Here is a 24123-nt window from a genome sequence, read left to right as displayed (position 1 = left end):
TCATTCTCTGATTAAAATTCAACTCCAGCTTCCTGGTGGCTCAGACGGTAAAGCATCTGTCTATAATGCGGGAGACCTAGGTTCAATCCCTAGGTCGGGAAGATCCCCTGGAGAAAGAAATGGCAATCCGCTCCAGTACTATTGTCTGGAAAATGCCATGGACAGAGGAGCCCGGTAGGCTATAGTCCATGGGGTCGCAAAGAGTTGGATACGACTGAGCAACTTCATTTTCCTTTCCTTTCCAGCTTATTTGGCATTAGTGGTTGGGGCATAGATTAGGATTACTCTGATACTGAATGGTTTGCCTTGGAGCAAACAGAGACCATTCTGCAAAAGTAGGAAGTCAAGAGATACCTATAGTAATAGGCAAGTTTGGCCTTGGAGTACAAAATGAAGCAAAGCAAAGGCTAACAGAGCTTTGCCAAGAGAATGTACTGGTAATATCAAATGTGCTCTTCCAACAACACAAGAGATGGCTTTACACATGGACATCACCAGATGGTCAATACCCAAATCAGATTGATTATATTCTTTGCACCCGAAGAAGGAGAAGCTCTATACAGTCAGCAAAAACAAGACAGGGAGCTGATTATGACTCAGATCATGAATTGTTTATTGCCAAATTCAGACTTAAATTGAAGAAAGTAGGGGAAATCAGTAGGCAATTCAGATATGACCTAAATCAAATCCCTTATGGTTGTACAGTGGAAGTGAGAAATAGATTCAAGGGATTAGATCTGATAGACAGAGTGCCTGAAGAATGATGGACTGAGACTCATGATATAGTACAGGAGGCAGTAATCAAAATCATACCCCAAAAAAAAAAGAAAGGCAAAAAGAAAAAATGGCCATCTGAGGAGGCCTGACATATAGCTGAGAAAATAAGAGAAGCAAAAGGCAAAGGAAAAAAGGAAAGACATACCCATCTGAATGAAGAGATCCAAAGAATAGCAAGGAGAGATGAGAAAGCATTCCTAAGTGAACAGTGCAAAGAAATAGAGAAAAACAATAGAATGGGAAAGACTAGAAAACTCTTCAAGAAAATTAAAGTACTAAGGGAACATTTCATGCAAAGATGGGCACAATAAAGGACAGAAATGTTATGGACCTAAGAGAAGCAGAAGATATTAAGAAGAGGTGGCAAGAATACACAGAAAAATTATACAAAAAAGATCTTCATGATCCAGATAACCATGATGGTGTGATCACTCACCTAGAGCTAGACATCTTGGAGTGTAAAGTCAAGTGGGCCTTAGGAAGCATCACTATGAACAAAGCTAGTGGGGATGATGGAATTTCACCTGAGCTATTTCAAATCTTAAAAGATGATGCTGTTAAAGTGCTGCATTCAATATGCCAGCAAACTCGGAAAACTCAGCAGTGGCCACAGGACTGGAAAAGGTCAGTTTTCATTCTAATCCCAAAGAAGGGCAGTGCCAAAGAATGTTCAAACTGTAGCACAATTGTAGTCACTTCACATGCTATCAAAGTAATGCTCAAAATTCTCCAAGAGAGACTACAACAGTACGTAAACCAAGAACTTCCAGATGTTCAAGTTAGATTTAGAAAAGACAGAGGAATCAGAGATCAAATTGCCAACATCTGTTGGATCATAGAAAAAGCAAGAGAATTTCAGGAAAACATCTACTTTCGCTTCATTGACTACACTAAAGCCTTTGATTGTGTGGATCACAACAAACTGTGGGAAATTCTTCAAGTGATGGGAATACCAGACCACCTCACCTGCCTCCTGAGAAATCTGGATGCAGGTCTAAAAGCAACAGCTAGAACTGGATATGGAAAAACAGACTGGTTCAAAATTGGGAAAGTAGAACATCAAGGCTGTATATTGTCAACCTGTTTGTTTAACTTATATGCATAGTACATCATGTGAAATGCCTGGCTAGATGAAGCATAACCTGGAATCAAGATTGAGAGGGGAAATATCAATAACCTCAGATATGCAGATGACACCACCCTAATGGCAGACAGCGGAGAGGAACTAAAGAACCTGTTGATGAAAGTGAAAGAGGAGAGTGAAAAAGCTGGTTTAAAACTCAACATTCAGAAAACTAAGATCATGGCACCCTGTCCCATCACTTCAGGGCAAATAGATGGGAAAACAATGGAAACAGTGAGAGACTTTATGTTCTTGGGTTCGAAAATCACTGCAGATGGTGGTGACTGCAGCCGTGAAATTAAAAGTCGCTTGCTCCTTGGAAGAAAAGCCATGACAAAACTTGATTGTGTATTAAAAAGCAGAGACACTACTTTGCCAACAAAGATCTATCTAGTCAAAGCTATGTGTTTCCAGTAGTTATGTATATATGTGAGAGATGGACCATAAAGAAGGCTAAACACTGAAGAATTGATGCTTTTGAACTATGGATTTGGAGAAGACTCTTGTGAGTCCCTTAGACTGCAAGTCCAGGGAACAAACCAGTCAATCCTAAAGGAAATCAGTCCTGAATATTCATTGGAAGGACTGATACTGAAGCTGAAACTCCAATACTTGGGCCACCTGATGCAAAGAACTGACTCATTGGAAAAGACCCTGATGCTGGGAAAGATTGAAGGTGGGAGGAGGAGGCGACAACAGAGGATGAGATGGATGGCATCACTGACTCAATGGACATGAGTTTGAGCAAGCTCTGGGAGATGGTGAAGGACAGGGAAGCCTGGCATGCTGCAGTCCATGGGGTCACAGAGAGTCAGACATGACTGAGCAACTGAACAACAAAGAACTGAATGAAAACAAGTTAAAGTCATTAGCTGAAAATGTCAAGGTTTGAAGAGACTAAAAGAGGTGTGAGTTTGTCCTCAGAGAATAAGAAAGTGAACAGAGTAAGACTATGTGAGAAGTAGTAGGGACTATTTGAAGTTTGTAGTCCTGAGTCTGATGTGGCACAGAACCACATAGTTGTGAGTTCTTCTCCATCCACCTCTGGTAAAGGCAGAGAATTGGGTTTAACTGAGCTGGGGTTTTGCCAGGTGAGTGTGGTGAACAAGAAGTAGGAACTGAGAGATAATACTGTTGAATTCTGGAACCTAAACCAGTAGAAGGTAACGGTATGAGATGGTAGTGGCAGTGGTAGATCAGAAATATGGACATTGGTAGATCAGACTATCTTGATGCTGCCAAAGATCGACTGGAGTATGTGATGGACTGAGTATTTGTGGCTCCTCAAAATTCATATATTGAAACCCTAACCCCCAAGATGACAGTATTTGGAGGTGAGATCTTTGAGGGGCAATCAGATTTAGATGAGGTCATGAGGATGGTTTTTCTAGTAGTCATGTATGGATATGAGAGTTGGACCATAAGAAGGCTAAGCACTAAAGAATTAATGCTTTAGAACTGTGGTGTTGGAGAAGACTCTTGAGAGTTCCTTGGACTTCAAGGAGATCAAACCAGTCAATCCTAAAGGAAATAAACCCTTAATATTCATTGGAAGGACTGTTATTGAAGCTGAAGCTCCGATATTAGGCCACCTGATGCAAAGAGCTGACTCATTTGAAAAGACCCTGATGCTGGGAAAGACTGAGGCAGGAAGAGAAGCAGGTGACAGAGGATGAGATGGTTGGATGGCATCACTGACTCAATGGACATGAGTTTGAGCAAGCTCCAGGAAGATGGTGAAGGACAGGGAAGCTTGGTGTGCTGCATCCATGGGGTCACAGAGAGTCTGACACAACTGAACAACTGAAAAATAACAACAAATGAGGCTGGTTCCCTCATGATGGGATTAGTGCCCTCATAAGGAGAGACCAGAAAAGTAGCTCTCTTTTTCCTCTATGTAAGCATACAGCCAAGAAGAGAATCCTCACCACAGCCTGATCTTGCTGGCAGCCTGAACTGGCACTTCTAGCTTTCAGAATGGTGAGAAACTAATCTGTTGTCTAAACTACCCAGTCTATGTGTTTGCTTGTTTGTTTGTTTTATAGAAGCCCAAACTAACTAAGACAGGCTAGCAATCGAAGTGAGTTGAAAAGTTCGGTGCGAATTGGCTCTCAGATGCTTAATGTGGAGACTTTGAAATGACCAGGGCGATGTAATCCTGGAAGTGGGTTATCTTACTTAGCATAACACAGTATTTTATATTTTTTAGGTTTTTTTTTCTATGTCATTTGACACCTCTGGGTTGCCAAAATCATCATAAAGTTGAGACAAGCCAAGAACATCAACAACAAAGTGAAGGACTTAATTTAGATTGTTAATGGCTGAGAAGTGCCTCCTTTTACGGTTATGACTGTAATACTGACGTGGTTCCGGGGGTGCGATGATGAGGTAAGAGCATAATACCGTGGCTTTGGGGCTATATGAGGATGCCCACACATCCGCCTCCACCAGTGCCTCACCATACCCAGACAGACAATAGTGAAAGTTTATCAGCAGGTTAAGTCAGTGTCCTAGGGAGCCAGGGATCTCCTAGGCAGAGAATCCTCAGTCGGGGAAGTCATTCCTGGATGGCAGCCAGCTCTCAGTGAGTTCCCACCACGGCCTACTTTTCAGTATGGGATCTAAGTTTTAATTTCGCGCAGGTGGAGGTCGGTTTTCGCGCTGCGGGTCAGTGCGCAAGAGCTGAGCTTCCGCTCTCCAGCAATCCCGAAGTTAGAGTTCCTAGACGGATCCAGGAGGCTTCCCGGGGGCCCGTGGGTGCCTGGTCTCCTCAGCCTCGCTGCTGCAGCATCCAGGGGTGCGTCCCCCTTTGCCGATTCTTGACGTCAAGCCCCGACCGCCACGAAGCCTCGCCAGGGCTGTGGAGAGCAGAGGGAGGGTGGCGGGGAGGGGAAGCCATTGCAGCAACAGCTTGGAGAAAGGAGCTGGACGTCTCCGCCGAGAAAAACTGGGGGTGGCAGCCAGAGTAGGGGAGGCGGAGGACCTGCTCGCTCTGGGAGCCGCTGGGTTGCTGCAAAAAGGGGCGGGGAGAGGCGGGGGCGCTGCCTGCACCGCTCTGGCTCCAGCGGTGCCCGCGGGGAACGTGACATCAGCGGCGCCGGGCGCTTGCGGCTGGAGGAGGCATCTCGCCTTGGCTGCGCTGTGCACACCTCGCCCCGGGGAGGACGCATCCCGGGCAGGCGGCAGGGATGTCGGCGAAGGAGAGGCCAAAGGGCAAAGTGATCAAGGACAGCGTGACCCTCCTGCCCTGCTTTTATTTCGTGGAGGTGAGTTGGCCCAGCGCCTTGGCATAATGCAGATCCTCCGGGCGGCTCTGGAGCCAGTTCGGGTCCCGGAAGATGCTGGAGGCGCAGAGACCGTGCTGGGTGCGCGCTGCTGCCCCCAAATGCCCCCACGCTCCCCTTTCCCCCCTAGGTTTCTCGGGATCTCCCCGGAGTGTGCCTGTGAGTGCCCGCCAGCCAGGCTGGTTGCCAGTAGCGTTGCCACTGCTAGGTGGCCTGCAGACGGGGAGGTACCTGTGTGAGTGAGTGTGGGGCTAGTTCCCTGGCCCTCCTGGACTGCCTGTGTGCACAGCGTCGTCCCTGGCCTGTAAGGGCCATGATGCTGATATTTTAGGATTTGTGTCCTCAATCTACAAATACCTGTCTAGAACTCTGTGAGCTTTCTAAGGGAGTTCAAATAAACATAGTCATGCCCTGGGTGTTTGAGGGCTGGGGATATTTATATAGGATTAGGAATATCGATTGCTTTATTACACAAAAACAAAAACAAAAAGCCCCTCCCCTACTAAAATTACTATGATGTTCACATCTGCTTCTAAAATTGGGTCCACATCTCTAGGTATCAATCTATTGGCTTTTTTCCATGGTTAACAAAAATTATATGCATATATACATGTATATGTATACATATGTATATGTATGTATAATATTTTTAAAATAAATGACATCATCTGATTTTACATGGTTTGTACATGTGCATTTATTCTGCGCTGAGCAGTATCACAGATAAGCAGTTAACATGCAGATATAATCATAATGAGCGTCTAAGTTACCAAAATGCGGTATTTAAGGGAGGAACAATTTATGGGAGGGTTATAAAGATTGACAGGTCCGGTGATTCCATGCACTGTGGTCCATTGCATTAGGAAGACATTTTTAAGCAAGAGGTTTATTAAATCATAGGTAGAGGAGAGATGTGTTGGATATGTTTAGTGAAATCATATGGTTTTTAAGCATAAAACTATATTCTGTGTAATTAGAGCCTGGATTGCAGAGAGAAGTATAAGACCATTGCTGAATTATAAATATCCTTCCTTGGTTGTCTTTTCAGCCAAATATGGAGGTTTAGCACTTACAAGTACAGATAGTAGATTCTGTATCTGATGATTGTGAGGCTTATCTGTGTTGAGGTATAGTCACTGTTTTGAAACTTGGGAGAAGTGACATTGTCAGATTGCTTTTATAGATAACAGTATACCTGCAAGTTTCCCTTAGGTCTTGCAAATTTAAAAAAAAAAAAATGGTTTCAGGGTTAAAAAAAGATGTACGTGATTTGCATAAGTCTCAGAGAAATGATGGGTGATTCCTTCATCCATGACCCATAGAAAAGAAGCGAAAAAACTGACCTGTTTATTTAAAGTAATTAATTGATTCATTTATTTTTGTCCTTTCTCTTTTCACAAGGGATTTTGAGGCCATGGTTTAGATAATTTTGTTGAAAGCTTATGAAGAGTTTTCCAGAGGAAAAAAATGTGGGCACAGAAGATTCCATGATGAACAGGGTTAAGGGATAGAGAGATGAGATCCCTGCCTTCAAGTTAAATCCTGTCAGGCCACTTGTCGCATTGCTAATCCGCTGTGGTTTTGTGCAAAAGCACGTTCATTCCCTTCTGGATCTATTACATCTGTCCAGGAGAAATCAGTTAATTGCTGGCTTCTGCCTCCAGAACAGAGTGCACCTGAAGTCAGCTAGAATCTGACCACATTTAGATTGTAGCTGTATGACTTCGAGGAAAACACTTTCATGAAAGAGGATGCAAACCAGAGAATTAAGGATCCATCTTAAAAGAATCTATGTGTGCACTTTTGAGGTGCCTTTAATAGGAGTACATTATCTTTTAATTTAAAATTTTAAAAGTAAAAATGCCTCAAAATTCATTTGAAATATGTTCTCTAGGAACAAACATCTCACAAATGTTTGTTCTTTTCCATGAGTGGAAACAGCCCAAAATCATTACCTTCACTTTGACCCATTCACATACCCTCTATGGATTCCCTAGTAGGGCAAGCTATAGAACAATTGCTTGAAAACAATTCATGGAGTCTGCATGTGCACTTATGACATTATGTCTTGAGAGTAACAGACTTCAAGGGAAGAGCCACAAAACTGGATTGCAGATGGTCTCTCTGAAATTTATATTCATGATGAACCACTAAAGAGCCTCTCAAAAATGGGAGGAGACATTAGTACACCGATTATTTAAAGAGTTGACAGAATGCACTACTGTACTCCTTTGGAATAGCTCATTTTGTAGGCAGTGAGAATGAGCTTTGTATCTCTTTTGGAGGATGAACAAATATAGCATGAATTAACATGTCAGTAAAATGCTCTAGACTAATGGCACTTTGCTTTCCAGCATAGTTTCCCCAGACCTTAGTAATTAAAATGGAAGAAAGAAACATGAGTGAGCCTTTCACCACATATCAACCCAAAGCACATACTTCAAGTCTTTTCTGTTACGTCAGACAGTAATGTAAGGAGCAAAAAGGTTAAAAAGACCAGAATTTGAAGAGAAAAATGGGATCTAAGAATTGTTAGTTAGTTAGTTAGGTTCCGTAACTAACTATGTTAGGTTCCATAACCATGTACCATATCCCATACAAAAATAAATTCCAGACAGACCAATAATTTAAATTTTAAGAAATGGTTAAAAACGAAACAGTAATAACAGCATGACCATATATATTTTTAGATTTTACAGTATGAAAGACCTTTCTTAACATATAACTAAAGTCAGAAATAATATAGGAAAAGACTAACACATTTTCCTATCATCCCAAATAAAGTTTCTCTATAACAGAAGATACTCTAAAGAAATTTTAGAGAAAAAGTCTCTGGGTCTCAAGTCAGTGATACCATGGACAATTTAAACTTTGCCTTTCTTCTTGGAGTTCAGGCTGTTTAAAATTGCTATTCATGATAGGCATTAAATATGAAGAAACTACATCTTCCTTGGTAGCTCAGCTGGTAAAGAATCCACCTGCAATGCAGGAGACCCGGGTTCAATTCCTGGGTCAGGAAAATCCCCTGGAGAAGGGAAAGGCTACACACTCCAGTATTCTCAGGCTTCCCTGGTGGCTCACATGGTAAAGAATCTGCCTGAAATGCAGGAGACCTGGGTTCGATCCCTAGGCTGGAAAGATCCCATGGAGGAGGGCATGACAACACACTCCAGTATTTTTGCCTGGAGAATCCCCATGGACAGAGGAGCCTGGTGGGCTACTGTCCATGGGGTCACAAAGAGTCAGACATGACTGAGCAACTAAGCACAGCATAGCACATGAAGAAACTAACTAGGAAAGTGAAGAACAACATTCATTCCAACCAGATGGGGCTGAAATCAGGCTAAATTGAATTATGGCCAGAAAACCTGGTCTGATAGACAGATTGACCTGGTTCATATACCACCTGTTCTACATACTACTTGGATAATTCTGGCCAAGGTACTTCTCTCATCCTCAATTTCTACATATGTGATAAAAATTATATGATATGACATAAATATATTTATTCATATGTACTAGCAATTATAATATCCATGTATCTTAGAAAATATTATGCAGTTAAAGCATGAAATATACCAGCTATCATACCTGACCTAGAATATGCACTCAGGATGTATCAGGTGCTTTTGCATGGTGTCAGGGTATAGAAATTATATCCTATATATAGGCTGAGGTACTCAGTCACTAAAATCAAGTAATCATGTCCTAGGTGATGTCCAAACTCGATGATAAACAAATGGTAAATTAATGGATAGAATTAATTTTTTCTTACATTTTTGCTTTATGCTGCCAATTGTTTATGCTGATAAAGGGGTTTATGGTTGACAGTAATTAAATATATCAATATTACATGTTAATTTGAAAAACACAAATGATTTCCAACATGGTACCTCACTTTATGAACATGTTCGACAATTCAATTTTGCACTGTTTAATTTGGGAAGAGAAAAGTCGAGTTATGAAAGGAACTTTAAAACAAGCATACCCTAGGCCTTATCAGGTTAAACAGAAAAGCGGGTGAAAAGGAACATTCCACTGAAGAAAAGGTTTCTCTTGCCTTTAAAGTTCCAAAACCCTCTCCAAGTGATGGTTGTATCACTTACAGTGCAATTGCAGCCGGCAGCACACCTCAAATTAATAAAAGGTGTTGTAGCCTAAGAACCCAATATTATCCATGAGAAGGCTGGTTCTGTGCCTAATACATTTCCTTTATGCAAGGCTTAACAATGGTTCCACCTGTGCTCAGACTCACAATTTTGTTCTCATTAGTCATCCTTTTCCAAGATATGAGTTCACACTGACTCAGTATCTACTATAAACAAATGACAAATTAACCTTGAAACCAAAAGTTGCAAGTTCTTAATAAATAAATGGGGAAAAGATTCTCTAGCCTTTGAATGTGAAATAACTACCTGAAGCCAGTTCAAAATATTTTAAACATGACAGGCTTGAAATCATATAGAAAATTTTCACTAATTGAATATTGTACTTAATGGATACGTTTCAGGATTTTGTTAATGCAGGTTAGTTACTATAGTTTAAATCAATATCTAGACATTGCGTTCAGGAGTAAAAGCCATCATTTCTCTGTTACTGACTTGCCTGAAGAAGTTCAAAAGGCCTTTGTTTAAGGAAGCAAAGATACTCTGGTTAGTTCAGTCTGAACATCATGCCCGTACATTATTGTGTCTTGACAGAACCTTAATATGTTTTTATGTTTTTCCTCACTGGAAAGTGTCCACTGTATCTTAATTTTAGCAAACATTAATTCATAAGATTTCTGTTTAGCTCAAGATCTATGTGAAAATTTTATAACTCACACGATCTTCCTGGGAAGTCTACCTGATTGCCATTTACATAAATTTTAGCATCAGCAGGAAGTACAAAATGACAACATTTCTGCATCGCACATACCAAAATAGTGGTTGTAGGGTTTTTCCCTTTTCAGCGTGGCATAGGTGGTCCACTCAAAGAAGTCCAAACCCTACCTAGAGAGACAAGCTGACAAATCTTTCTTCTTGTTTTAAAGTTACAATGCAGAGTCCTTTGGTGAAAAACAAAAAGGAAATAGAGACAATAATAGAGTCCTGGGCTCTAGAGACACTAAATGAGGACATTTCCACAAATACTGAAACCAGGTCTTGAACATAGAACCAACTGTTAGGGAATTCTATACTATTCCTAGGTTGCTCCGCTGTCTTACTGTGTCTCCATGGTCAAGTCACTCATAGTGATCCCTGTCCTAGTAGGGAAAAAAATGGGTGCATTCTACCAACCTTAAAGGGTGTTAATGATAATAATAATAAAGAATAGACGATTTCAAGCCTCCTTTATATTACAGACTATGTATACATTATCTTTAATCCTGAGAACTACTTTAAATGGTAGTATTATTTGTATTAAGGTAGTATCAAGAAGGGGCTTCCCTGGTAGCTCAGCTGGTAAAGAATCTGCCTGCAATGCAGGAAACCCCAGTTCGATTCCTGGGTCAGGAAGATCCCCTGGAGAAGGGATAGGCTACCCATTCCAGTGTTCATGGGCTTCCCTGGTGGCTCAGACAGTAAAGAATATGCCTGCAATCCAGGAGACCTGGGTTTGATCCCTCAGTTGGGAAGATCCCCTGGAGGAGGGCATGACAACGCACTCCAGTATTCTTGCCTGGAGAATCCCCATGGATAGAGGAGCCTGGCGGGCTACAGTCTGTAAGGTCATAGAGGGTCGGACATGACTGAGCGATGAAGCACAGCACAGCACACTATCAAGAAGGCATTATTATCTGTATTTTTTAAATCAATAAGTTGTAACTCAAAGAGCTAAACGTCTTTCTGGGGACACAGCAGTTAAGTGAAGAGCCACGATTCGGGTGCTTATCCATCTCCCTCTTGAATTACCGTTACCCCAGTCTACCTCACAATGACTCGAATAATGCTAACCTTAACGAGGGAGTGGGTTGGGGAGACCTCTCCCGTGACTTGGCTAGCTTTGTGGTTTTGGAAGTCATGTGTGTGGGTGATGTCTCGTGGGGGTTCTACTCTGTGGAACAGAGTTTTCTCTTCATTTAGCTACTGAATTTGGCTTTGATAGTGCTATCTTCTGCTGAGAGCAACTGGTTTAATTCTAACACAGATGTGTAGACGGCACAGGGGCTCTACCCAAAAAGATGCTTCCTTTGGGAAAGCACAGGTGGTACCCTTGAGAGTCCTGTGAACGAAGAGTGGACATGGAGCTTTGGGTAGACTGAGAGGGCAGAGTCAGAATTTTTAAAAAATTTAGAAAAATAGATTGTGTATGTCTATGAGAATGATAGAGCACAGAGGAAAGAATTCCTAATAGAACAGAAATGGAGGGAGGTTAGACCAAGGAGGATTAGGAGAAAAGGCATGCGAAGGCAATGGACATCGAATCTGTGAGCAAGCCATGGCCATTCCTTTAGGGATGTGAGTTGTCTAAATTGGCTTGTTAAATAAAAAGCATTAAGGGTGCAATTTTTAGTCTTTACTTTGGGAATCTGTTATGGATATTATCACAAAAATTTCTTCCCTGCATCTGTATACATCACAGGCTATTTCTCATGCAACGTATTAACAACAAAATGTGAGGAAATGTCTCATTGCTTAATTAGGTGTAATAAAGTCATGTACTCCCAGAACACTTGGTTTGATTCCCCTATCACAAATAAGAAAACTGTGGCTTGAAAAGGTTAACTGAGTTACCTAAAAACACACTATGGTTAATATCAGACAAGAATACAGCCTGTCTCCCCACTGCTGTTCTACTGCTCCTCTCTAATTATACTATTTCTAGAATTCCTTACATTACAGGGTTTCCCTCTGGATTATAATACAATATAGGTCATTATAATTCTACACATGAACAAATTGTGTTCACTTTTTGAACTTTATATCTAAATACCTTTATATATTTCATGTCACATTGCATTAGCAAGTTAGAGCAATTATGAATGGATCTTCTGCTTTTCCAAATTGTTAGGCTTGTTGAAAAGCATGTTTACAGCTAAAAATCATAAAATTGTAAGTGATACTTTTCTTTCTCGTTGCCTAATTGTCTACTTATCATTTCACAATGACTTCTTGGGACACGATGAGGTCTCTGACAGACAGGAAAGGAAAGTGGAAACATTGAAAGGAGTGAGGATATAATTGACAATATCAGTGACAAAATAACTGAGTTTTGTTTACAGTTTGTTGTTTTTTTGTCTCTAAGACGTGTCTGATTCTTTGCGACCCCATGAACTGTAGCCCATCAGGCTCCTCTGTCCATGGGATTTCCCAGGCAAGAATACCAGAATGGGTTGCCATTTTCTTCTCCAGGGGATATTCCTGACCCAGGAATCGAACCCAGGTCTCCTTGCATTGGCAGGCAAATTCCTTACCACTGAGCCACCAGGGAAGCCTACTTTGGTAAAACCATTTACATTATAGTTTAATGTTACTTTTTCACATATATTATTTCATGTGATCCTTTTAATACAACAGAGGAGTAGATATTGTCTGTTTTACAAATTAAGTAACAAATTAAGAGACTCATGCAGGTACAAGAATTGTCTAAAGCCCAAGTAGTGCTATTTTCCTCTGTTGACCACAAGAAGAAAAATGGTTGTATTTACTGTAAAATGTCTAATAAGAAACATCTCAGCTTTCTTTAGTTTCTTCTAGAATTAATTAATTGAGACATGTACTTCCATGTAACTATGGAATAGAGTCATTTCCTTACAGTGAGCTGGGTTTTGGAATGTGAAAGCCAAGGTTATTATTGCTTGGTTGCTAAATTGTGTCTGACTCTTTTGCGACTCGACAGTCTGTGATCCCTCAGGTTCCTCTTCTATGGGATTTCCCAGATAAGAATACTGGAATGAGTTGTCTTTTCTTTGGACAAAATTGATGTAAATGTGTTTTTCCAGTCTTTAATTAGGCGCTGAATCAATCACCTCTTAGGTCCATCACTGGGTCTTTGTTTTGTTTTGTTGTTGTTTTTTGTTTTTTGTTTTTTTTAGTTGTTATTGGAGTGTGTTTGCTTTACAATGTTGTGTTAGTTTCCTCTGTAAAGCAAAATGAATTAGCTATATATATACATATATCACCTTTCTTTTGGATTTCCTTTCCATTTAGGTCACCATAGAGCTTGAGTAGAGTTTCCTTTGCTATATAGTCGGTTGTTTGGTTGTTTTTAAATCACAAACATTTACCTAAATCATCATAGGGATGATAACTGCTTTCTTATTTTTTATCATCAGATGGTTTCTATTCAATTCAGTTCAGTTTAGTTGCTCAGTCATGGCTGACTCTTTGCAACCCCATGGACTGCAGCAAGCCAGGCTTCCGTGTCCATCACCAACTCCCGGAACATACTCAAATTCATTTCCATTGAGAAGTGATGCCAACCAACCATCTCATCCTCTGTCACCCCCTTCTCCTCCCACCTTCAATCTTTCCCAGCATCAGGGTCTTTTCAAATGAGTCAGTTCTTCTCATTAAGGGTCCAAAGTATTTGAGTTTCACCTTCAGCATGAGTCTTTCCAATAAATATTCAGGACTGATTTCCTTTAAGATTGACTGGTTTGGTCCCTGGACTTGCAGTCCAAGGGACTGTCAAGAGTCTTCTCCAACACCGTAGTTCAAAAGCACCAATTCTTCGGTGCTCAGCTTTCTTTATAGTCCAACTCTTACATCCAACCATAGCTTTGACTAGACAGACCTTTGTTGGCAAAGTAATGTCTCTGCTTTTTAATGTCTAGGTTGGTCATAGCTTTTCTTCCAAAGAGCAAGCATCTTTTAAGTTCATGGCTGCAGTCACCATCTGCAGTGACTTTGGAGCCCAAGAAAATAAAGTCTCTCACTGTTTCATTGTTTCCCCATCTATTTGCCTTGCAGTGACGGTACAGATGCCATGATCTTAGTTTTCTGAATGTTGAGCTTTAAGCCAACTTTTTCACTTTCCTCTTTCACTTTCATCAAGAGGCTCTTTAGTTCTTCTTCGCTTTCTTCCGTAAGGGTGGTGTCATCTGCATATCTATGGTTATTGATATTTCTCCCAGCAATCTTGATTCCAACTTGTGCTTCATCTGGCCTGGCATTTTGCATGATGTACTCTGCATATAAGTTAAATAAGTAGGGTGATAATAAACAGCCTTGATGTTCTCCTTTCCATTTGTAACCAGTCTGTTGTTCCATGTCCAATTCTAACTGTTGCTTCCTGACCTGCATACAGATTTCTCAGGAGGCAGGTAAGGTTGTCTGGTATTCCTACCTCTTTAAGTTTTCTAGTTTGTTGTGATCCACAGTCAAAGGCTTTGACATAGTCAATAAAGCAGATGTTTTTTCTGGCACTCTCTTGCTTTTTTGATGATCCAGTGGATGTTGGCAATTTGATCTCTGGTTCCTCTGCCTTTTCTAAATCCAGCTTGAACATCTGGAAGTTCTCTGTTCACGTACTCTGGAAGCCTGCCTTGGAGAATTTTGAGCATTACTTTGCTAGCATGTGAGATGAGTGCAATTGTGTGGTAGTCAGAGCATTCTTTGGCATTGCCTTTCTTTGGGATTGGAATGAAAACTAACCTTTTCCACTTCTGTGGCCACTGCTGAATTTTTCAAGTTTGCTGGCATATTGAATGCAGCACTTTCACAGTGTCATGTTTTAGAATTTGAAATATCTCAACTGGAATTCCATCACCTCCACTAGCTTTGTTCGTAAGTGATGCTTCCTAAAGCCCACTTGACTTTGCATTTCAGGATGGCTGGCTCTAGGTGAATGATCATACCATCATGGTTATCTGGGTCATGGAGATCTTTTTTGTATAGTTTGTCTGTATATTCTTGCCACCTCATCTTAATAACTTCTGCTTCTGCTAGGTCCATACCATTTCTGTCCTTTATTATGCCCATCTTTGCATGAAATAGTCCTTTGGTATCTCTCACTTTCTTCAAGAGATGTCTGCTGCTGCTGCTGCTGCTGCTGCTAAGTCACTTCAGTCGTGTCTGACTCTGTGCGACCCCATAGACGGCAGCCCACCAGGCTCCCCGTCCCTGGGATTCTCCAGGCAAGAACACTGGAGTGGGTTGCCATTTCCTTCTCCAGTGCATGAAAGTGAAAAGTGAAAGGTAAGTCGCTCAGTCGTATCCGACTCTTCGCGACCCCATGGACTGCAGCCTACCAGGCTCCTCCGCCCATGGGATTTTCCAGCAAGAGTACTGGAGTGGAGTGCCATTGCCTTCTCCACAAGAGATGTCTAGTCTTTCCCATTCTATTGTTTTCCTCTGTTTCTTTGCTTTGATCGCTGAGAAAGGCTTTCTTATCTCTCCTTGCTAGTATTTGGAACTCTGCATTCAGATGGGTATATCTTTCCTTTTCTCCTTTGCCTTTCACTTCTCTTCTTTTCAGAACTATTAAGGCCTCCTCAGACAACCACTTTGCCTTTTTGTGGTTCTTTTTCTTGGGGATGGTCTTGATCACTGCCTCCTGTACAATGTCACGAACCTCCATCTATAGTTCTTCAGGCACTCTGTCTATCAGATATAATCCCTTGAATCTATTTGTCGCTTCCACTGTATAATTGTAAGGGATATGATTTAGGTCATACCTGTATGATCTAGTGGTTTTCCCTACTTTCTTCAATTTAAGTCTGAATTTGGCAATAAGGAGTTCATGATTTGAGCCACAGTGAGCTCCCGGTCTTATTTTTGCTGTGTAGAGGTTCTCCATCTTTGGCTGCAAAGAATATAATCAGTCTGATTTTGGTATTGACCATCTGGTGATGTCCATGTATAGAGCCTTCTCTTGTGTTGTTGGAAGAGGGTGTTTACGGTGACAAGTGCGTTCTCTTGGCAAAACTCTGTTAGCCTTTGCCCTGCTTCATTTTGTACTCCAAGGCCAAATTTGCTTGTTACTCCAGGTATCTCTTGACTCCCTACTTTTGCATTCCAGTCCCCTATAATGAAAAGGACATCTTTTTGGGGTGTTAGTTCTAGAAGGTCTTGTAGGTCTTCATAGAACCATTCAACTTCAGCTTCTTCACCATTACTGGTTTTGGACATAGACTTGGCTTACTGAGATATTGAATGGTTTGCCTTGGAAACGAACAGAGATCATTCTGTCATTTTGGAGATTGCATCCAAGTACTGCATTTCAGACTCTTTTGTTTACTATGATGGCTACTCCATTTTTCCTAAGGGATTCTTGACCACAGCAGTAGATATAATGGTCATCTGAGTTAAATTCACCCATTCCAGTCCATTTTAGTTCACTGAGTCCTAAAATGTCGATATTCACTCTTGCCATCTCCTGTTGGACCACTTCCAATTTGCCTTGATTCATGGATCTAACATTCCAGGTTCCTATGCAGTATTGCTCTTTACAGCATTGGACTTTACTTCCATCACCAGTCACATCCATAACTGGGTTTTGTTTTTGCTTTGGCTCCATCTCTTCATTCTTTCTGGAGTGATTTCTCCACTTATCTCCTGTAGCATACTGGGCACCTACTGACCTGGGGAGTTCATCTTTCATTGTCCTATCTTTTTGCCTTTTCATGCTGTTCATGAGGTTCTCAAGGCTAGAATACTGAAGTGGTTTGCCATTCCCTTCTCCAGTGGACCTTGTTTTGTCAGAACTCTCCACCAAGACCTGTCCATCTTGGGTGACCCTACGCTTCATAGCTCATAGTTTCATTGAGGTAGACAAGGCTGTGGTCCATGTGATCAGTTTGGTTAGTTTTCTGTGATTGTGGTTTTCATATGTCTGCCCTCTGATGGATAAGGATAAGAGGCTTATGGAAGCTTCCTGGGTGGGGCTGTGTTCCCTCCCTGTTGTTTGACCTGAGGCCAAACTATGGTGGAGTTAATGAAGATAATGGCTACCTCCTTGAAAAGGTCCCACGGAGGCATGTCACACTCAGTGCAGGGTCAGCCCTGCAGCAGGCCACTGTTGACCCACACCTCCACCGGAGACTCGTGGACAATCACGGGCAAGTCTGGGTCAATCTCTTGTGGGATCACTGCTTCTTTTTCCTGAGTCCTGGTGCACCCAAGTTTCTGTTTATGCCCTCCAAGAGTCTGTTTCCCAGTCCTGTATAAGTTCTGGCAGCTCTATGGTGGGTTTAATGGCAACCTCCTCCAAGAAGGCTTATATCATACCCAGGTCTGCTGCACCCAGAGTCCCTGCCCCTGTGGCAGGCCACTGCTGACCTTCTCAGGAGACACTCAAACACAGTTCTGGCTCAGTCTCTGTGGCGTCTCTTGGTCCTTGTGCTCATAAGCATTGTTTGAGCCCTCTGAGCATCTTTGGTGGGTAAGGGGTTTGATTCTAAACTCAATTTTGCCCCTCCTATCGTCTTTCTGGGGCTATTCCTTTGCCCTTGGATGTGGAGTATTTTTTTTTTTTTTTGATGGGATCTAACATTCTCCATTTGAGGGTTGTTCAGCAGCGAGTTGTAGTTTTGGAGTTCTCGCAGAAGATGAGCGCAGTCCCTTCTACTCTGCCATCTTATGCCACAAAAAAACTGAATGCCAACAAGGAACCCTTCCTGCTCTCGCCTCCCAGGGACACCTTGGGCTTGGTTTTGAAATCAAGATGGCTTCTGTACATTCTGCTAAAAGTGACATTAGGCCATTTAGGTACAAATTAAAGAGAAGTAGAAATGAAGATAATAAAAATCGATGTATTTTCAGGAAAAGGTGAACAAGTTATCAGTACATTTAGTGGACTGTTGTTTGTGAGTAATAACCATGGAAATATGTATGGATGTATTGTCTACAATTTAATGTCCTCACCAAAGCCTGTGCTGTAGGACTGCTTTGATGGTAAAATCCTCATTTAATTAAGTTCTATTCATGCCTCAGAAACTGGGACGTCATGAATGGTCTAAAAGAGACCAATCTTATATTAAATATACTCCAAAATGGGTGCCAAAGTAAAATAGCAGAGTGTATTCTGTTTGTACTTTTATGAAAATTCATTTATTCATTTAATAAATATTGATGATTATATGCCTTTTGGTTAAATTAATGGAAATAGTATGGAATCATTACTGGCATACCTTCTAATCTATGGTAGAATTTCAATAAAGTTCTATTGAATGGATGGAGTAAAATAAGACTAATAGTTATGAACATAACTCTTTTTCTTAACTTTTTTCTCAGCCAGTGGAGACATTTATATATGAAAAACAAGTTGTGATGAAGATTAAGATTGAATCAATCTCTAAGATATATAAGTCCTCATTCTTAATTACATTTATGCTCATTTATGATCTGGAGCATACCTATGAATTATTTGAGATTTGCAACTTCAAAAAGAGGCATATTTAAACAAAGAACTTGTAGTTTTAATTTTCATAGAAAATTATTTGATATAAAGTACACATGCCAGCAAAGACATTTTTTTATTGTTGCTATGGTAGAATAAATTATTTGATTTGTTAGTAATAAAATGTGTTTGTGAGATATATTTGTATCCCATATTAGGTTTTATTTCTTTTATATATTTTGTTCATAATTTGACTTTTTGGTGCATCTCACAATGAAACACATAACAATCATACTTAATTTAATCATACCCTTAGGATGTTGGAAAAAGTTATTAATGCCCCACATTAACAGCCCCCCTTCAATATCTTATTCATCAATCCCTTTTATAGATATATTCAAGTAAATAAGGTCTTAAGCAGCCTTGGAAAGATTTTAATCTTGAAGGTGGGCCTATAATGTGCATTTAAATATGATCTAAGAGTCAGATATGACTTAGCAACTGAGCAACAACAACAATTATATAGGAGACAAGGTTGAAAAGACAGTGGCTAATGATACATTGCTGAATTATCATCTCCCATAGTAGATTAGATCCCTTCTCTGGAAAATTTATGGATTGAATGAAATATATCAGGCACATGGTAAACACTCAATAACCATTTGCTAGATAAACTAATTAGTTATTACATAATACAAAACATAAACTTTTATAGTCCTTAAATAAAATGGTTTATTTGCAACAGTGTGGATGTACCTAGACATTATCATTTTAAGTGAAGTAAGTAACAAAAGAAAGATAAATACCATATGACATCATTCATTTGTGGAGTCTAAAAAAATGTACAAATGAACTAATTTACAAAACAGAAATAGATTCATAGACTTAGACAACAAACTTATGGTTACCAAAGGGGATAGCTGAGTGAAGGGAGATAAACTAGGAGTTTGGGATTATTAGATGCACACACTATATATATATATATATGATATATAATTATATATCATATATATAATATATTATATTATATTATATTATATTATATTATATTATATTATATTATATTATAAGAACACCCAGGACTGATCTCCTTCAGAATGGACTGGTTGGATCTCCTTGCAGGCCAAGGGATTTTCAAGAGTCTTCTCCAACACCACAGTTAACAAGCATCAATTCTTCGGTGCTCAGCTTTTTTCACAGTCCAACTCTCACATCCATACATAACCACTGGAAAAACCATGGCCTTGACTAGATGGACCTTTGTTGGCAAAGTAATGTCTCTGCTTTTTAACATGCTATCTAGGTTGGTCATAACTTTCCTTCCAAAGAGTAAGTGTCTTTTAATTTCATGGCTGCAATCACAATCTGCAGTGATTTTGGAGCCCCAAAAAATAAAGTCTGACACTGTTTCCTCTGTTTCCCCATCTATTTGCCATGAAGTGATGGGACCAGATGCCATGATCTTCATTTTCTGAATGTTGAGCTTTAAGCCAACTTTTTCACTCTCCTCTTTCACTTTCATCAAGAGGCTTTTTTTGGGTGTTAGTTTTAAAAGGTCTTGTTCAACTTCAGCTTCTTCAGCATGGAAAGTAATCTGAAAAAGAACACACACACACATATATAATTGAGTTGCTTTGCTGTACATCTGAAACTAACACAATATTATAAACTACCTATACTTCAATTTTAAAAATGGTTAAAGAACGTGGTAAAAACTACATTTTGAATAAACTTTGAAGTTAGTATGACATAAAATAAAATGTTTTAAGGATAAATTTGATACTTAACTTAGTACACAACTCAAAAGAAGTAGTTTACAAATATTGATGTCTCAAAGTCAATAATTTATGTGTATATAATTTAAGATTGTCACAGTAAATATTAAAATCAGAAATTTGTTTCTCTTATTCCATATCTCAAATACAGAACTTTTAGTTACTTTTATTACTCTGACATCATTTAATATTTTTCCACTTTTTCATTACTTCCTATTTCATTTGATATTAAGACATATGTGTTGAATCCCAAAATACTATGTGTTCTTTTATTAAACTATTCAGGTCCAAATATATATGTTTTTTCTATATGAATAAAATAATTACACTAATAGTTAAAATACTATTTGAAAGTGAAGGTGAAGTCAGTCAGTTGTGTCTGACTCTTTGTGACCCCATGGACTATAGCCTGCCAGGCTTCTCCGTCCATGGGGTTTCCCAAGCACGAACTGGAGTGGGTTGCCATTTCTTTCTCCAGGGGATCTTCCTGACCCAGGGATCGAACCCAGGTCTTCCAAATTGCAGACAGACTCTTTACCGTTTGAGCCACCAGGGAATCAAAAAATACTATTTGATAAAAAATTACTATTTAATCTGTGTTTATTAATATCTTACTTTTTTTAGGAGTACCACTCACAGCAGAAATTGTAGGATGACATTCATAGTATACAAAGAAAAAATGTGCATTATATTATTTTCTGCTATTTCTCAATTTCTGCTGGAGAGTAAGGTCAGTGGTAAACATTTTTAGCAAAAGGTAGTTGGCATACAAACATGAACTCAAATACTAAATTTCTTGATTTTATAATCTAGTTAACAAACTGTATAACATTGTATAAACCATGTGATACTTCTGTGTTGCAGTTACCTCATCTGTAAGATGGGGATAGTAATAGTACCTTCATCAGACAGGTGTTGTGAAGCTCCGATGAATTCAGAAATGTAAAAGTATGAACTTTAAATGATACCTGGTACATATTAGTAGCACTAAGTTGTGATTTGTACCCATGTTTTTAAAAATAGGTATATGTTCTATGGGCAAAGAAATTACAGCTGTCAAGGCTATGGTTTTTCCAGTGGTCATGTATGGATGTGAGAGTTGGACTATGAAGAAAGCTGAGCGCTGAAGAATTGATGCTTTTGAACTGTGGTGTTGGAGAAGACTCTTGAGAGTCCCTTGGACTGCAAGGAGATCCAACCAGTCCATCCTAAAGGAGATCAGTCCTGGGTGTTCACTGGAAGGACTGATATTGAAACTGAAATTCCAATACCTTGGCCACCTAATGTGAAGAGCTGACTCATTGGAAAAGACCCTGATGCTGGGAAAGATTGAGGGCAGGAGGAGAAGGGGATGACAGAGGATGAGATGGTTGGATGGCATCACCGACTCAATGGACATGGGTTTGGGTGGACTCCGGGAGTTGGTGATGGACAGGGAGGCCTGGCGTGCTGCGGTTCATGGGGTCTCAAGAGGTCGTACACGACTGAGCGACTGAACTGAACTGAAGAAAATATTTCAAAGCAATTACTTTTAAGAATTGAAAGACAGGTCTCCAGCCTCAGATCTTAGTCTCAAATTAGCTTTAAAGAACAAAATGCTTTCCAAGACAGTACATATACTTGTGTAATTATGTAAGAGGAGCAAATCAGAACCTGAGGTTAAAGCTGCTGCTGCTGCTGCTAAGTTGCTTCAGTCGTGTCCAACTCTGTGTGACCCCATAAATGGCAGCCCACCAGGCTCCCCCATCCCTGGGTTAAAGCTGATGACTACAAAGCTTAGTACTCCAAGCTTAATGCTAGATCAATATTCAGGTGATAAAACAACCCACATAATAAAAGAATCCTGCTTTGCAGGCTGATTCTTTACCAGCTGAGCCACAAGAGAAGCCCAAGAATACTGGAGTGGATAGCCTATCCCTCTGCAGTGGATCTTCCTGACCCAGGAATCAAACCGGGGTGTCCTGCATTGCAGGCAGATTCTTTACCAACTGAGCTGTCAGGGAACCCCAATAAAACAACCACATACCATTATTTAAACTTCACTGTTAGATCACGGTGATTTTAACTAGTCTTTTTAGATCTGTACAGATGTAATTTATATTTGGGCATGAAGATATAAGGGGTCTTCCCTGGTGGCTGAGTGGTAAAGAATCCACCCGCCAAGCAGGAGACCCAGGTTCAGTCACTGTCGGGAAGATCCCCTGGAGAAGGAAATGGCAACCCACTCCAGTACTCTTGCCTGGAGAATCCCATGGACAGAGGAGCCTGGCGGGCTACAGTCCATTGGATTGCAAACAGTCGGACACAACTTAGTGACAGACTTTCACTTTTCATAAAGACATACAAAACATTTTCCTCCTTAAACGTAACATATATATTAGGTTTGTTCTCTCTTTCCTATTAATTACCATTACTATTTGAAGCACTCAATTTGAGCTTCTTGTGTTCTGTAATGTTGAAAAAAATTATTAGAATTCTAGAAATTCACAGTAGGAGCATTTTCTACAGTAGAAGTAAACAAGGGTCTTTTAACTTGGGGATTTTTCTTTAGTCAAGTTAACTACGTTTATAAGAACCATGTAAACATTGATATTTCTATTCAAATCATCCATATATGCATTAATTTTGTACATCAAGTTTACCCAGTAGGGCAGGTCCTCCCCTAATACTAGGCCCTTTGGATAGAGAAGTGAATGGGATCATTTCCCTGCTCTCAGGATCTCTTCATTGAGTAAGAGAGAAAAGTAAAGGAACAACTGCCATCCCAAATGACAATTGCTATGTCAGAGGCATTCATCGGGCCATCTCTGTGCAGTTAGAGAAAGTGATCCAAAGGCAACACGATAGGAAAGCATCTGGGGAGCTTGAGATGTGCCAATTCCTGATATTTTGTACTTGAAGTCATTTGCTATGGAAAATAGAAGTGAAGATGAAAGTCAACCATGTCCAAGATATAATTAAAGTTCTTTAAATATTAAAAAAATAATAACATTGGAGAAAACAGCACAGGAAAAAAAATAATCAAGACCTTAGAATACCATATAATTAAGAGCATGATTCAAAAGTGCCTGGCACCCCTTTGCTCTGGGTGTCATTAAACCTCTTGTACACATGGCCATCTTGAACTTCTGTCCTCTGATTTGGCATTTCCACTGAAGCCTGGGGCTATTCTTTCCTGAAAAGCACCAGACTAGTGCCAGATGGCCGCGGTGACATATACCAAAGCGGCAGCAGGGTGTAATGGGACTCATGCTTCCAGGAATTTAACAGATTGGGTTCTTACAATTGGCCTGTACTTAGAATCCAGGCATGCTGTTCACCTTATCTTGAGCAGGGTCTTCATCTTAAAGTTTATCTTAAGTTCCCAGAAAACTTATGGGGAAATGTTTAAATAAAAAGTCAATATAGTCTTTCTTTTTTTTTTTTTTTTTTAGGAAGAAGTGCTCAATATATTCTTTCTGAAACAAAATGAAGAGAGCTCTAGTAAAGATAGATACTAGATTTGCCCAAAAGAAGCAGTTTTCATGTTTGAGTGATAAAAAGTCCACAGAGAAACTGTTAGGAGTATTTAAGAGTTAAGAGGAAGGGGGAGCTTTTTCATACTGCACATTTCCTCTGCAACACCCTCTTCCCATTTGAGAATTTCAGCCATTGTAGCAATATCAAGCGGAGAAAGCAATGGCAACCCACTCCAGTACTCTTGCCTGGAAAATCCCATGGATGGAGGAGCCTGGTAGGCTGCACTCCATGGGGTTACTAAGAGTCAGACACGACTGAGTGACTTCACTTTCACTTTTCACTTTCATGCATTGGAGAAGGAAATGGCAACCCACTCCAGTGTTCTTGCCTGGAGAATCCCAGGGACGGCAGGGCCTGGTGGGCTGCCGTCAATGGAGTCGCA

General features: G+C 40.2%; 1 protein-coding gene across 2 annotated transcripts in view; it reads left to right on the top strand.

The window, feature by feature from the left end:
- The first annotated feature begins 4998 nt into the window (after positions 1-4998).
- PLPPR4 (phospholipid phosphatase related 4) overlaps positions 4999-24123 on the top strand; it is a 54562-nt gene continuing 35437 nt past the window's right edge. For both annotated transcript variants that reach the window (XM_005906508.3, XM_005906507.3), the window contains exon 1: positions 4999-5166. In XM_005906508.3, the coding sequence (XP_005906570.1) occupies positions 5089-5166 (78 nt within the window). In that variant the 5' untranslated portion in view covers positions 4999-5088. The remainder of the gene's footprint in view (positions 5167-24123) is intronic.

This window comes from Bos mutus, chromosome 3, assembly GCF_027580195.1.
Source record: "Bos mutus isolate GX-2022 chromosome 3, NWIPB_WYAK_1.1, whole genome shotgun sequence".
Lineage (NCBI taxonomy): Eukaryota > Metazoa > Chordata > Mammalia > Artiodactyla > Bovidae > Bos > Bos mutus.
Note: the sequence above shows the minus strand (reverse complement) of the source record. Positions and strands in the feature narration are given on the sequence as shown.